Below are 16,141 nucleotides of genomic sequence, written 5' to 3' on the forward strand. Positions count from 1 at the left end.
GCCGTAGAAACAATACATTTATTAAATTTAGTGTAGAATTAGGTGTACAATAAAATGTGAAAAAAAGGTTAAAAATAAAAGTCAAAAGTACAAAGGCAGCACTCTGATATACAGCATTAAAATACATAAAATCTCAGAAAACATTAAAGCAAATTTTGTTTTTTGATGTAAAACAGTATTTTGTGTAGTATAAAGTCAATTTAAAAGTACTGTTTTCTATTTTAATATATTGATTGTTTTTAAACTTTTAATACAGTGTTCATTCTTTCACTTAAGTGTAATTTCTCAGTACTTTTCAGCCTTCTCCTTTCTGCCTGTTGCATATCCATTTTAAAAGCCTACATGTTTTCTGACAGAAGCCACTTTAGTGTCAGCCCGGTCAAAGCAATCATATATATTGCATTGAGCGTGTGCTATTTAAATTGAATGGATGAGGACTTCATTTCCAGCATGCTATAGTTGGAATGGGCAGATAGGTCAGCTCAATTTTCTCAGCTCTCAGCTGCAACAATTTGTAAGGGTATCATTGAGACCGAATCCCACATTTCCTGCTCAAGATCCACTGGTGGTTGTAAACACATGTCCTGTCTTGAAGTGCAGCTGAGGCTTTTGCTCAAAAGATCATCATGTGGTTACTCCAGAAAGCCATGCTTTGTTGGTTTAGGTGAATGACCTGGGGATGTGGGAAAAAAAATAGTCCAAATGACCCCTACAGTAATACTTCTGTGTAAACATAAGCACTCTAGCTCATCTAGCACTGAGCATATATCTGAAGTGTTGTGCTGATGTGTATTTCAAAAGTGGGACACAAAACTAACAGTGGCGAATACAAGTAAAAATTGGGACTGCAATTTAATAAATGGTTTTGAATTGAATTGTAAGAACTTTAGTCTGAACTCCGCTGATGTACTTTTTTTGAGAGATGCAATTTCGCAGAGAGACAAGTGGGGGGTAGGTGCTGCAAGGGAAAACAAATCACCTTCACCGTTTCGCAGTGTATGTGCAAGGACAAAACAACCCAAAAATAATGCAGCTTCATAGCTGCTAAGAAATATTTATATCTGGTCATTTTTTCAATTCGCCCGCTGTTAGTAGTTGTTGCAAAATGTTAACTTTGGACATTGCACTCTTGAGATTGGGGCTTCTAACCTACAGTCTGATATTCGTCTATAAATACTCTCTAATTATGAAGCACTCAAACGTTTCTGCAGCAAAATGGCCTCGAATTTCTTAAATTATTTATTCATTGTTCCTCTGTCGTTTTAGTGTTCTTTTTATGTGAAGCAGCATGAGTCATTATAGAAACATCAAGAGACATCAGTAGACCCTGGCCTTTCAAGCTGTCCTGAATAAATTCTGGTAAACTAACTTAAACCCTAAATTATTGAAGAGTGTAGACCATCTTTTCTTTGCTCATTTCACCTATTGTTTGACACCAAGCTCTGGTTTATTATCTGTTTTAATTGTTTCTACGTTGGATGCCTCTGGCTCTTGAATCAGAGAGAAATGTCAAAAGCTGACCTATTGGAAAGTACTCTGTTGGTCGACCTTGGTGTTGTGCTATTAGTTGATGGTAAGGTTTGTCTTGAAGAGTCTTTCTGTAATTATAGCTCATCAAGACCTGTTTATCCCAATTAATGAAGCAAACCACTTTAACCTCACAAGTGGCTGATTTGCAATGCCTTAGGCTTTAGCGTTCAAATTATTTTGCAGGCAGAAATAAGCAGGCAAGTGGGAACCTAGTGAGCCAGTACTACCGAAAACAAGTTGAGTGCTTGTCAGTGATGCCTTAAAATGCTCCCTATGTAGGAATTTTGAAACGGAGCTGCTTTTTGACTGTTTTTTTGGGGGCCATGATCAGATAGAGATACAAGTATCTTCTTGGCAAAGAGAGCGTGGGGTAAAGCAAAAATAGAAATGCAAAGACTTTTACTTCAGCTAGCTTCCGACCTTAACAAGATTGTGCTCCTCTTTCTCCCAGCCAAGATCTCCTCACCCACTCCGTTTCTTTTCATCTTCTGCAAGTCCCTGAGTCAATGTATCTACATACATAATCTCTCTCAGTTTCACATTTGAGGTAGTAGGTTTGGTGAAGTTATTTAAATATGTATCTCATTCTACAGAATTGGTGCAAAGGCAGAGTTGGAAACATCTTAAAAATGTATTTTTTCCACTAATTTTGTATGTATGCAAATTGTATAATATCCAAGGTACACATTTCTAGTAATTGAGCAGTTAATTCTCATATTGTATTTTCAGAAAGTTTCGGAATATTTGTCCTCTCCCCAAACAAATGTAATTTAATAACGGAAGGTTACCTATAATTGTCCTATCAACATTTTGCTTACACCTACCTTGTAAATTGTTTTCTTATTTTATTACATTTTTTCAGATGCAAGTCAATAACAGTTACACTTTGAACAATATTTCAAGTGTGATTTATGAGATTTGTTTTATATTTTGAATCCAATTTTTCTTTGTAGAAGTCATGAAGTTAATCACACTGATTTTAAAGTTAAGGATTCATTAGTTTGAATATACATTGAACCAAACACTATCATAACATCTTAATTAATAATTCAGTGTACAGTGTACTTTTTTTTTTTTTTACGTAAAGCCAAAAGGCATTTCCATCATGCGAAGTGACCACTGCTGATACAGCTGACTGACATCTCATCCTTATGTTGCGTTGTGTAAAAATACAGTTTACAGCACAGATAAGACTTTATAAATGAAATAAACTGTATACAAACCTTTATTTCACTGAGGAATTTCACCAAATCGGCGGCGCTGAGTAGAGGACTCAAAAAGCCTGCGCTCCGACTGTAACTCTGTAGCTGAGTTGTTTCATCATAGACAGGCTCAACCCAGCATTAAAAATGACCCAGCAACTTAGTTACAGGAAAAACTACCCAACACCTGGGTAAAAAATATAAAAAATAACCTAATAAATTGAACCAATGGGCTAAACCCACATTTGGGTTAAAAAAAAATTACCCAGCATTTTTTAGCGTACTAAATAAATGACATTTTAGAGACAGCATTGCTAGTTCATTCCACCAAAGAAAACCATTTCAAACAAAAGAGTTCCAGATTTTCTTAAAATAACACTAAGTAATTCAGTGTTTTTGAAAGAATTAGTTGAGCGAATAATTCACTGACTAACTCATAAAGCCTTCCACTTGTCACCACCTACTGCTGAAACGATGTAGAAAAAGTCACTGAAATTCCTCACAACTATCGCACTAACAGACAGTCTTTCTGGAATGTGCAAACCCACACTTCTGTGAATGTTTTTAATAGTAGCACATATTATTGGTTGAGTAAGAATTTGGAATTGATTCACCAAAATTAATTTTGTATGACATTTGTCTTTCGATGTTGCTTATATTTGTTGTTTTTCCATTGCCCATCTGAAAGTGTTATCAGATTTCCTAAAGATAAACATTTAAGTGTCAACATTTCTTGCTAATGTCGGCCAGGTGCTTGTAAGATTATGGCTACTTCTGCACTTCTTAAAACATATGGTCCAAACCACAGAATAAGTACTTTTACCTCACGAAATGGAAAATGCCAAAGTCTTAAACGCATTACTTTCCCCTCCCCACATCTGTCCACACAAGGAGGAGGGGGCAAGATGATGGAAAGGAAAACAAATTTTAGGATAATAAAGCAAAAGAATCCTTTAAAATATTTTCAGACCTGCTGATGCCAAGACTAACACAGCCCCACCCCACTCAAATTTTTTTTTTTGGAGATGAGAATAGTTGTACTTTTCACCATCTATATGAGCTGTACATTTCCATGTCTGCTGTCTGTCTAGTGTCTTGGTCATCTGTAACAGTTGTGACATGTTGAATAAGGCATAGGTGTCAGATTTCAGTGAGCGTAACACCGTTAGCTGCCATAGTCCACTGTCTTGCACTCAAGTTGCTCTGTGGCTGAAGTATGAACCAGAATTTTTGTGGTTGATGTTTTTTTTTTTTTTTTTCCTGTGGTGGAAACTTTTGTTTTCATATGTTCAGCAAGTTTTCAGTGAGTTAATGTCCTTACGTAAATTACTAACGCAGATGCCCTGCTAACACTGATACTTCTTTTTGGAAAAATAATATTATAATTTAAAACATGCATCTTGCAGCCTCAGTTTTAAAAAGGCAAAATAAAGTCTCAGTTACTACATTTTGAGTTGGAAGACTGTGCCATTTGTGTATTCTAATGGTGAAAAAAATCTAAATGAAAAGAAAGCATAAGTATGTTGCCATTGAACAATGAGATATTTGACTGTTCAACTCTGTGAGTGGCCAATCAGAATCAAGTTTTCCAGAGATATAAATCTAAATATTTTGCCCTTAAACAGCACTGCTTATTTCTGTCATTCTCTCTTCCTGTCTCCTTTTCTCCTGTTCTTTCTTTCAAGAGGTTCTCTCACACTCATGAGACACCTCGTTTTGCTCGCAAACCCGCCGCCCCTGTTACTTTAGTACTTCACGTAACCCCATCTGGCCCACAGCTGAAAACTATTAAGCACTGCTGGAACTTCCTCCTTAGTATCCCAGCTTGTGTGAAAGCGAATAAGTCGCCCGGCTCTACAGTTCACCCATCTTTTAGCTTTCGTCTAGAGGCTCTCTTTCTGTTGGTTTTCTCATTTGGTTCGTCTTTGGCAGAAGACACTGGCTGGTGCTTTGGAAATCTCCTCTCATTATTGGTAAGAATGTTGGCCTTTTTTATGTGGAGAGGACTGACAGAAAGGACAGGAGTGTTTCCAGTATGGCTCCGAGCTCAGCGGAGAATAACAACTGATCCATGTAAGGAATGCAGAGGGTTTGAATTAATAAACATTGTTTTAGAATGGCTGCTATTTGAGCTTAGTGAATAGGGTTTTGTTGGAAACAAAGGATAGTTTTATTTCATTCTGTGTGTTTCTCAGTGTTGTTGTGGTGGTGAAGCATAGTTTTGTTGAATGCTGGCAGGGTTCACTCTGATATGGGTCATATCAGTGGAATGCTCATCAGCTTTGAACAGCCTTAACTTTTTTTTTTTTTTTGTGTGGATGTTTACATTTTTCTGTTCATCCTAAGCTGCTGCATGCTTTTTGAGCTTTTGAAAAGGTTAGATTTTTTTTTTTTAAACATGATAATAACAGAAATTGCAGTTATAAAGCAGATTACCCCTCTTCCCCAAACAATAGTCTGGTTATGTGAATATCTGTTGTCATACTTACTTTCAGTTCATTGTTAAGGAATGTTATATGAAGAATTTCTGAAATAACTATAAGCTATAATTATTTAGTAAACTGTTTTGATAGTTGATTACAGTATTCAAAGAATCACCATTTACAGTCATTTCAGTATTTTTCTTTTTTAAACCTTTTTTTTTTAAACTGGTCATCAGATGTATAACTTACTTCTACATGTTGTTTAAACATAAATGTGTGTTGGCAGTGTGTGTACACAACCACCCTATTATAGGGCTGGGCGATAAATCGATTTTATCGATGAACTCGAATGTGTAGTTTACGTCGACTTGTTAGAATGAAAATTGGTTTTCTCTTTAACATTTGCCGACGCTCCCCTCTGGGCTCCCGTAGTTCCAAATGGGCTCAGCCCTTCCCCCGCACATTTGCCATATTGAAGATATACAAATAACATGGCAGCGAGCAGGGAAGAACTCATTCCCAAGAGAGGCACAGTGTCATTCGTAATTTGGAATTGGTTCGGTTTTGTGGGGTGTCTGTATTCAGAAAGGCACAGAAAACAAATAACGCAAGTCACTAAAGGGACATGGTTAGCTTATTGCTAGCAGTAGCCTGTTATATTACAGTGCATACAATTTCACTTACCACATAAACAGAGTAAAGAGAGATGACTGAAGACGATGGCGAATGATTTGCAGATCCCGAGCACCACTGACAAGCATCTAATCTTGTCGATGTTGATTTTGAAAGTGAAAGTGAAAAAGCGATTGTGCATTCAAAAGCAGTTTTAATGCCCAGCATAATAATAGCATAATCTCCCTGATGCCTGCAATTTATATACAGTGTAATTACCCAACAATATAACTGCAAGAGAAAGCATTAAAATATGTATTTTCCTCCCATTTCATATTTATTCCCTTTGGGGCTCCATAGAACACGGTATTGGGATGTGGCGCGTTTGGATTGAGGGGGTCTTACAAACATTTACAAACTGTATCCGGTATAATAAGAATGGGGCCTGGTGGAAAGCGATCACGGATGCAGTCGCAATGTATATTGCAAAAGATATGATGCCCATATGCACTGTGGAAAAGCCAGGGTTTATTCACATGGCCACATCGCCCAGCCCTACCGTATTATGATAAAAATCCACCCAGTTGTATTTTTGTAAACTTTATAAGAAATATCCCCTTTTTCAAATCAAGCCATTCTCAGCTTCTTGTTGGTGTGACGTCACATCAACAAAGGCCTCTCCCACAATAGTTGATTGACATGACCGTCTTACCTTAGACCCGCCCTGACTGAGCTGTAACAGTCCAAATCCAACCACCATTCTGTCTACTCCGGTGCAAGAGAAGTTAACAATGTCTCAGATTGAGCGCCTGAGGTGTTCTGTTGTTGGATGTAATAATGAACATAGCAGTCATCATTTACTACAGACATCTGAGCCACTGAAGATGCAGAGGATTAACGTTACTTTTGTTTTAGAAGGAAATGCAACCCGACAATTGACATAAATGTGTCAATGTTCACGCAAATCATTTGTGATGCAGCTTCACCTACAGCAGAAGTGAGTATAAGGGTTTTTATGCATTTTTGCAAATCACCTGCCTTAATAATGTGCTAGTTAGCAAGTTTTGCGGCTAAATGCAGCTAAATGCAGCTAAATGCGGCTAAAGTAAACAGATCGGCTCGTCACCCCACAGTAGAAAAGCGTGGGGTGAGCAAAGCTCATTAGCATTTAAAGAAACATGCAATAGAACGGTTTGCTCTGAACAGGGCTGATTTTGACAAGGTAAAAAGGGTGTTTTTTGCACTGCCACTGAAAAATATTAATCAAAATATGTTAGAAACTTCTCATTAAGACCCTAAAGAATCGTATCAGCTTGTGAAAAATGGGCATCCAATAACCCCTTTAAGAAATGAAGCTTTTGCTGTGTCTTCTGTCTTAAGTGAATGTGAATTCCCCTGAAAATTACATGTGTAAAGTGCATGTTAAAGTGTGCATGGAGTAAAACATGTTTTTCGGTCTTCTCTGAAGCCATTTTTAGTGTTATTTAGAGAATATTATTATGCTTTGTTTTTCTCCTTAAAAATGGAATGTGCAAAACAAACTATAAATGGTAGAAATTTGGCCAGAAGGCCTAAATGTCAGCCAAAAAATATGAAATTGCATGAAACATCATGGAAACACAGGTTTTTTTTATCAGGGATTTGAAATCTCATGCCTTGAATGTTCCGATTTGTATTTAACAGATTTCAGAACATTGTAGGGCCTCTGTCAAAATGGCTTATTTCACTAAAACATAAAACCTGAATGGAACGTGTCAGTGAAATGACAGCAGTTATTATTTTAGAATATTTTGTGAGCTTTTGGGTTGAAATAAAAATTGCACTTAAATCCCAATAACTGTTATTTGCAACTATATTTTCAACTTTAAATCCAGCTAAAAGGACCTAGGCAATGTCAGACTTCAAATCTGGGGGAGCGTAGCTTCTCCACCCAACAGTTATAAATTGCTTTGGATTTTCTCAGACATGCCTAAGCTGAAGTTCACTTTGAAGATACTAAATATTATCAGCAGAACTTGCAGCTCAGCATAAAGGAAGGTCTTAGGGTCTTCCCTGTGGGACAGAGTGACCAGCCAGGATGTGATAAACGGAGAACAAACACAGCTGCTGTCAGTCAGGCAGGCGGACGGAACAGCCAGGTGTTAGCCCAGGTGTGACTGGGCAGCAGATGATATTGCTTAGCAGAAAAACTGAGTGGGCATTATACCCAGAGTTTGTTCACTCTCTGTGGAATGTTGTGATGAAATGGTCTGGGCGGTTTTCCTATGAAGATATGGAGCAAATGTGTTAATAGGTTAGGAAACCTGTGTAGTGTTGACGGTAAATATGACTCAGTTTATACATGTCAACCCTTTTTCACAAGTTTTCTGAACTGTGACAGAACTCCTAATGATTTATGAATTCTTTCAAAGTTGTTCCAGTTCTTGGTTTCTTTAGGCTGCTGGCAGAGGTGACGCAACAAACTTGTGACTTCACCTGCTCAGTCAGTGATGTCCGCTGTCCTTGTACATTTGACTCTCCATGGCTCTTTATGACAGCTAAATTGCCTGTGAATAAAAAAATACAAGTGGCTGCCTTCCTGTTCAGCCCCTTTGCTTTTAAATTTGGCAGTCTGTCACGCTGAAGCCTGTTTGCGTTGCTCTCTTGGGAGGCAACAAAACCTTAATATGTCTGTATACTTAGCACATTTATTTGATGCTTTTATTGCAGATGTGAACAAATTAGGATACTGTTATTATCTTAAGGGTTTTTTTTTTTTTTTTAGATTTTTTTTTTTAAATGTATTCATTTATATTTCATTATATATAATAAATACAAAATAATAATCAACACATCCTTTATATTAAAATAATTGATTTAATTTATAAAAATTCATTTATGTATATTGTATTATATACATAAATGTAAATGTAAAAAAAATGCATGCATGTGCATAAATATTGGTGCCTTTGTATACTCACATTTTCTGACTAAAACTTTGAGGGCTCTTCACAGGGCTCTTGCAATAATTTAGATGTGTTATGATTCATCTGTCACAGATGCAAAACAATTCTATTGCATGTTGATGCCTCATTGGCTCAAACCAGTAAGCAGCTCACATATTGTTATCATCATGTAAATTTTACAAAGTTAGATGAATCATATGTTTAAGGTTTAAAGAGAGCATAAATGCATTGTTTTGTTATGAAACCTTAAATCATATTCTTCTGTGCCAAGATGTCATCCCAAAGTACTATAATTTACTACTTCCCTGCAGTGAGGCACCACACCCTTCACATGAAAATACACTGTAAAAATCATAGGCATCATATTGCGTATTTTGCAAGACATTGTGTGAAAGGACTTGTTTAAAGTGTTTTTGGTTGTATCGAAATAGCATTTCATACAATATTGTCTAAATGGAGCTTAGCGTTTCCTCTTAGAACAGCACAATATCTGTTTTTCAACCTTTCATTGCTGTCTTGACGTAATGTTTGAGAAGAGAGAACATTTGGTGACAAAAAGAACATATGCTTTATACTCACCTTGAATGTTTAACAATATATTTACTAGCATGAAAGCAGCTCAGTTATTCATAACAGGAATATAAAATGCTTTGATAAATCATGTACAGCATTAAAACTCCAATGTTTTCATTGTCTCATTGCATTTTACCATGAATGTGATTTAGCTCTGCATAATAAATTCAGGAAGCCATTGATAAACATACCCAGGAAAGTTGTTCTGTATCATGTTCAAATTAACAAGATGGCTAAATCACAGACGGGCAGTGGGAGTGATGAGTTCCACTGAAGTCACTGTGAAGTTGAAGACGTATTTGTCAGAAAAGCTTGGTCTCCCCTGCATCAGGGAAATCAGTAATGCGCACACAGACCCCTTGGGGAGATCTTGCGATCTCTTCTTTCAGCATCCATCCAGCCGACAATAACAATTGTAATATGTCTGCCCATTGGGTGTAACATTTGATTAGTTTGTTTCATAGCCTGTATAAGTCATTGGCTAAGCTTATCTCCTGATGGTTGACAATGCCTGAGAGGGAGAAACTTAGGAGCTAGCATGCAGAGAAAAGAAATTCTATAGAATATCTTTCTCATTTTTATTTTCTTCTGTAGTGCCAGGCTTAAGGACCTAATGAAATGAGTGCAGTTTTCTGTCCTGTCACATTGTTTTTTTTTTTGTTTTTTTTCCATCGACACGTGATGTTCTGAGTGGTACATACAGCTCTCCCTTTTCTTTTTTTCAATAGCCAGTAGACTTCAATTTTACATGATAGCATGGCGGAACGTGAGATTATTATTATTGTAGAAAATATTTTACTGGATAAAACTTCATATGTGTGCTTTCAGTTTTGTTTGGGTATAGGTATGGATGGCCTCAAAGACATGGACTAAAAGCCACACGTCAATTTTTTTTTTATTATTCATTCTTAAACAGTTGTTTTCTATGGAAGCCTGTTTCCGCCACTGAATAAAATATTTTAAAAGGTTATTGCGACTTTTTATCTCACTTCTGACTTTTTCTCTGAATTGTGTGATTCAAACTCACAATTTTGACTTTTTTTTTTTACAGAATTGCAAGTTAGAAGTCAGAATTGTGTAATATTAACTCACTGTGAGAAAGTAAAGTTTTAAGTTTTAAAGTTTTATAACTTTGCAGTTTTAAAGTTTCATAACTTTGCAAGTTATGAAGTCTAGTTTTAAAAGACTGAAATGTTCTCAGAATTGTAAGTTTATATCTCACAATTCTGATGTAATAGCTCACAATCCTAAAAACTCGCAATTCTGAGAAAAAAAAGTCACAATTGCAAGATAAACTTTGTTTATAGCTCGCAAATTATAAACCTTAAAAGTTATAAAGTTATAAACAATCTTAAAAACTCACAATTCTGAGAAAAAAAAGTCACAATTGCAAGATAAACTTTGTTTATAGCTCGCAATTCTTTTCTCAGAATTGCAAGTTATAAAGTCAGAATTGTGTAATATTAACTCACTGTGAGAAAGTAATGTTTTTTTTGTCTTGCAATCCTTTATAACTCACAATTGCAAATTTAAATCACACAATTCTGACTCATTTTTCAGAACTACGAGTTTATATCTTACAATTTTGATTTTTATACTTTGCAATTGTGAGGTTTTTTTTCTCACAACTCTCAGAAAAAAGTCAGAATTGCGAGAGAACTTGCAATTCTGACTTTTCTCAGTTTTGACTTTTTTACTCAGAATTGTGACATGAACTTGAAATTGCAAGTTATAAAATCAATTTTAAGAGGGAAAAAGACTGATATGTTCTCTGAATTGAAAGTTTATATCTCACAATTCTGACTTAATGGCTCACAATTCTGAGAAAAAAGTCAGAAATGCGGGTTTATATCAGAATTGCAAGTTTTTGTCTCACAATTCTTACTTTATAACCCGCAGTTGCAAGTTTAAAGGGGTCATCGGATGCAAAGTTCACTTTTACATGTTGTTTGAACATTAATATATGTTGGCAGTGTATGTAAAAATCTACCCTATAATGATAAAAATCCATGCAGTGGCTTTTAATTAATGTGTAAAACTAATATCCCCTTTTTCAAATTGAGCCATTCTCAGATGCCTGACGGTGTGGCGTCACACCGACAGAGGCCGCTCCCACGATAGTTGATTGACATGAGCGTCTTCCCTCAGATCAGCTGTAACATTCCAACCTCCATTGTTTCGATGCCGGAGCAGGGATGTAAGTTAGACAAGAATATCTCAGATTGAGAGATTGAGGTGTTGTGTTGCTGGATGTAATAATGAACATAGTGGTCATCATTTACTCCCGACATCTGAGCCGCTGACGATTCAGTGGATTACGTTTGTTTGTGAATGGAATGCGAATCATTCGTGATCCAGCTTTACTTACAGCAGAAATCCGTATAAGGGTTTTTTTAATGAATCCTTGCGATCGCCTTTCCTAATAACATGCTAGTTAGCAAGTTTAGTGGCTAAATGTGGCTGAAGTAAACAGGCTCGTCACTCCACAGAGAGAATAGAGAGACGGGGCGAGCAGAGCTCATTAACATTTAAAGCAGCCTCGACCAGAACAGGATGATTTTTGCAGAACTCATTTTGGCAAGGTAAAAAGGGTGTTGTTTTACACAACCATTGAGAATTTTTAACCAAAGTATATTATAGACTTTTCATTAAGACCCTAAAGAATCATATCAACTTGTGGAAAATGGGCATCCGATGACCCCTTTAAATCAGACAATTCTGACTTCATTTTTCAGAATTTCGAGTTTATATCTCAATTTTGACTTTATAACTTGCAAGTTATAAAGTTCAATTGTGAGGGGGAAAAGACAGCTATGTTCTCAGAATTGCAAGCTTATATCTCCCAATTCCAATGACTCGCAACAGTGTTATAAAGCCAGATTTGCGAGATATAAACTCGCAGTTCTAAGAAAGTCACAATTGTGATATAAACTCGCAATTCAGAGAAAAAAGTCAGAATTGTGAGTTTGTCGCAGTTCTGACTTTATTTTTCAGAATTGCAAGTTTTTGTCTCGCAATTCTTACTTTATTACTTGCAATTGCGAGTTTAATACCAAGCATTTATGACTTAATTTCTCAGAATTGCAAGTTTATATCTCACAATTTTGACTTTATAACTTGCAGTTGCAAGTTTATATTATGCAATTCTGAGGGGAAAAAAAGCCTTATGCATGTTTATGTTTATTTATTTATTTATTTATTTTAATTCAGTAGCGGAAACGTGTTTTCAGCATGTTATTATTTATTTATTTTTTTTACAGAAATCATCACCTTTAATTTAACTGTCACTGCCTGACTTTTAGACAACACACTGCGTACCATCCATGAATACACATTCAAATATTTGAACCATGCATGAAGGCCATATTTACCCATAATATTTATAGTTTAGCTTGTTAACCCTCCTACCTGCTGTAGTACTTTTGGCTTACCCGCCCAGAAATAATTTTGTGCAGAGGTATTTGTTTTTTAAAGGGGCTATTTCTTGTGAGCCCAATAACTTTTAACCCAGTAACATTTTGTGCAACAACACACCCCAGGAGACTTAACCTTAGAGGCAAATTCACAGGATTTTGTTTTTGAAACATCTAGTCCTGTTTCTCAGACTCCATGGAGTAAATTTCCATATGCGCTCTTATCCCATCAGGTAGAGGTGGCACATTCCAGGAAATCGCAGCTGAGACGGAGCGTTTTCAAGCATGAACCGGGCATTTAACAGAAAAAAAGGTATGTGTGTTGTACCAGATTTTGTCTTGCTTTCCTCTCTTTTCTCTGTCTGTCCAGTTTAGAATCTATAAGGCTGTCAGACTAATGTTATCATAGGAATAACATGGTACTGTTATTATAATTAGCATATATCAATATTTGTTAAAAACATTTTAAAATTAAAATCATTCAAAGACTTTTGAATGTGAAAGCATTGGATAGACAAAATGTGGCTTTAAAAGTCAAATATTAAATGTTGATTTTAATTCCTCATCATTGAACATAAAAATGTAAAGGTGAATACTATACTATAACTAAACTATAAGCTTGAATTGCTGAGGTGTGCGTTTTCCGTACAACAATGTAACTCACTGATTAACCTCCATAGTACAATGCTTTGTTGTGAAAATGAACTAGCTAGTCACAACTGTTTCCCGAACACGGGTGCATCTCCGTTGTTTGAACCACATTAGTTCAACAGTGTAGGACCGTTGTTAATGACGTCACTGAGTAATAACTTGTGTTATTTAACTTATTAGAGATCTCTAAAATGCAGCTATATTAAACATGGCACCTGGTGACTAATTTACTATTTTTTGTTCCATGTCATTTTGCTTCAAAAGTGTCGCTTGCAGAGGAAGCTTAAAAATACATTGATTAAAATGCATTTATATTTAGATCGAGTGAAAAATATAGATTGCATTGCATGTTAGCTTGCTTATTGTGCCCAAGAGCATTATTTATTAAGCCCATATGTCCTACTAGCAAGGAACTATGCTTCTAACCACAGGTCGAGAGCTGTAGTTCCAACCACGTAAGTTTGTCATGCTGTTCGTTTAAATAGGGCTAGGAGTCAATTACAAAAAGAATCGATTCCAAGGTGTTGGGAATCAAGAGTCGATTACAAAGGGAATCGATCCCATCAAGGGGAATCGACTCTCCATTCATAGCCGTTTTCAGTTCAACAAAGCTTATCTATGGGCGCCACTCAAACGAACAGCTGCATCATACGAAGGCTGCATATCTCGGCTGTTGTCATCAAACGTCACTGAACATCGATTCACGAATATAGACTGAATGAAAAGAGTCTGTATTGAGTAGAGGTTGACCGATATTGGATTTTACCGATATTGATAACTAGGTTGGACCACACTGGCCGATACCGATTAATCGACCGATAGTTTTTAAAAAAAGGATACTGAACGAAAAATAAATAGTGCTCCACTAAAAAAAAAAAAAAAAAGTAGCCTACTGAACCATACTTTGTAAATGAATACAAATATTAATATTAATTATACATTGATCATTACAGTTAGTTCATTGTTCATTAATGTTAACAAAAGCAACAAAATTTTTTAAAATACATCAGTGAATGCTGAAATTAACACATTCTAACAAGGAACAATACTTCTATTCTACAGCTTTTATCAATCTTAATGTTACAAATGGACTCATATTGTAAAGTGCTACCATTACATCAACAATCAAGCTAAAGATGGCCATCTTTAAATATCTACACAAAGGCCACAGTACTGAAATTGCATGCATATGGATATTGTGTACTGTCACAATTTAACTGTTTCTATTCTAGAACATTTGTGGTTATCTAATCAAAATATAAAATATGTTAGTCACACAACGGGCAAAAGTACAGCATGGCGTCTAGAAGAACTCGCAGCTATCCGGTATCACACACACTGGACGCGTCGCACTCAATTCAAGCGGCGGTCTACAAGACTTTATTTGATCATCAAATGGGCAAAAGTATACTGCTGTCATTTCTCTACTAATGCAGCATCTAGTCAACAAATTCATCGCTTAGTAATGACATGAAAACATGCACTACAGTACACACCGTTTCGTTGTCGATGTTTTAAATCTGCCTTTGAAGTGTCCCGCTCTGTGCAGTGCGCAGTGTCACGCGTCTAAACAAACAGCACGTGCTGTCAGTGATTTCCGCTACTAGAGGCCGCTCTTGTGCTGTATAACAAAGACTATAGGGACTTTGCTGTATAATGACGACATTCTCAGCCGCTCCAGCAACGGACGCAACCTGGAAAAAACTATCGGCATGGATTTTTGCCGATAACCGATAGTTCCGCCAATCAACTATCGGTGCCGATTAATCGGCAAAACCGATACATCGGTCGACCTCTAGTATTGAGTACGTCTGAGTTTGAGGATGCAGCCTTGCTCGCTAATAGTGATTGGTTTTCACGAAAAGGCTCTTTTGGATAGATTGTTTTAATGAACCAGTTCAAAGACGATTCAAAAGTTATTTTATGGTGAAATGGCCTTATATTGTCCACAGTCTTGAGTGCTGCAGGGTAGAGTAGATCATGCCATGATTCTATTTCCATCTTAAATAAAATGCTATTTTTAACCTTTCTATCAGCCAATGATAATTCTGAAAGAAACGCAGAGAGCACAGATCAGTGGCTGAGAGCGCATCTGATTTGACAGATAAACCACAAGCTCTTATACCAGTGTTGTAGTTCTGGTTATTTTGTTTCAGTGTACAGTTAGTTAATTTTGCGCAAAGCATACCATTGAAGCACACATCATTCAGCTTAACGGCGCCTTGTTCCATTCATGCAATAAACGCATGTCCACTGCTGCGTTGTGGGCTATGACTAATTTCATGTTCAATGCAGACAAAATTACTACCTTCTAAGACTTTTATATCCTACAGTCATGGTGAAATTAGGCTCCACCACTCTATAAAAAACAAGAATCGAAAAGAATCGAAAACAACAGTGAGGAATTGATTCTTGGAATCAAATCTCATCGATTCCAGAACCAGGAATCAGAATCGGACTCGATTCCAAAATTTTCGGAATCGAACAGCCCTACGTTTGAACTGTGGTTTCGGGAAACACAGAATCATTGAACTATGTTGGTAATGACGGAACTTGCGACCATAGTTGGCTAACGATGCTTTTGGGAAATGTACCTCTGGTTAGAAATGCTTTACTGTGGAATTAAATACAGATCAGAGATTAATTAGATTATATACTTTATTTTACATTATATTATACATTTTTATTGCACTATTTCTATTATAATTATTCACATTAAATTATAGAAACCCTTATAACAGAAACCCTTTCAAAACTCTGTTGTTCAGACTCTCCCTTTTCATACTCATATC

General features: G+C 36.3%; 1 protein-coding gene across 8 annotated transcripts in view; it reads left to right on the forward strand.

Annotated features, from left to right (window-relative positions):
- The window catches only part of gulp1a (GULP PTB domain containing engulfment adaptor 1a), a 64,150-nt gene that overhangs the window by 32,175 nt on the left and 15,834 nt on the right, over positions 1-16,141 (forward strand). For 4 of the 8 annotated variants that reach the window (XM_051118313.1, XM_051118307.1, XM_051118314.1 and 1 more), the window contains exon 2: positions 12,932-13,011. In XM_051118313.1, the coding sequence (XP_050974270.1) occupies positions 12,984-13,011 (28 nt within the window). In that variant the 5' untranslated portion in view covers positions 12,932-12,983. Of the gene's footprint in view, positions 1-4,503; positions 4,706-4,781; positions 4,806-6,682; positions 6,765-12,931; positions 13,012-16,141 lie in introns of those variants that run through there. The other 4 variants (XM_051118309.1, XM_051118310.1, XM_051118308.1 and 1 more) reach the window with 4 other exon arrangements.

The sequence above is a fragment of the Labeo rohita genome, chromosome 9 (assembly GCF_022985175.1).
Source record: "Labeo rohita strain BAU-BD-2019 chromosome 9, IGBB_LRoh.1.0, whole genome shotgun sequence".
NCBI classification, from domain to species: domain Eukaryota; kingdom Metazoa; phylum Chordata; class Actinopteri; order Cypriniformes; family Cyprinidae; genus Labeo; species Labeo rohita.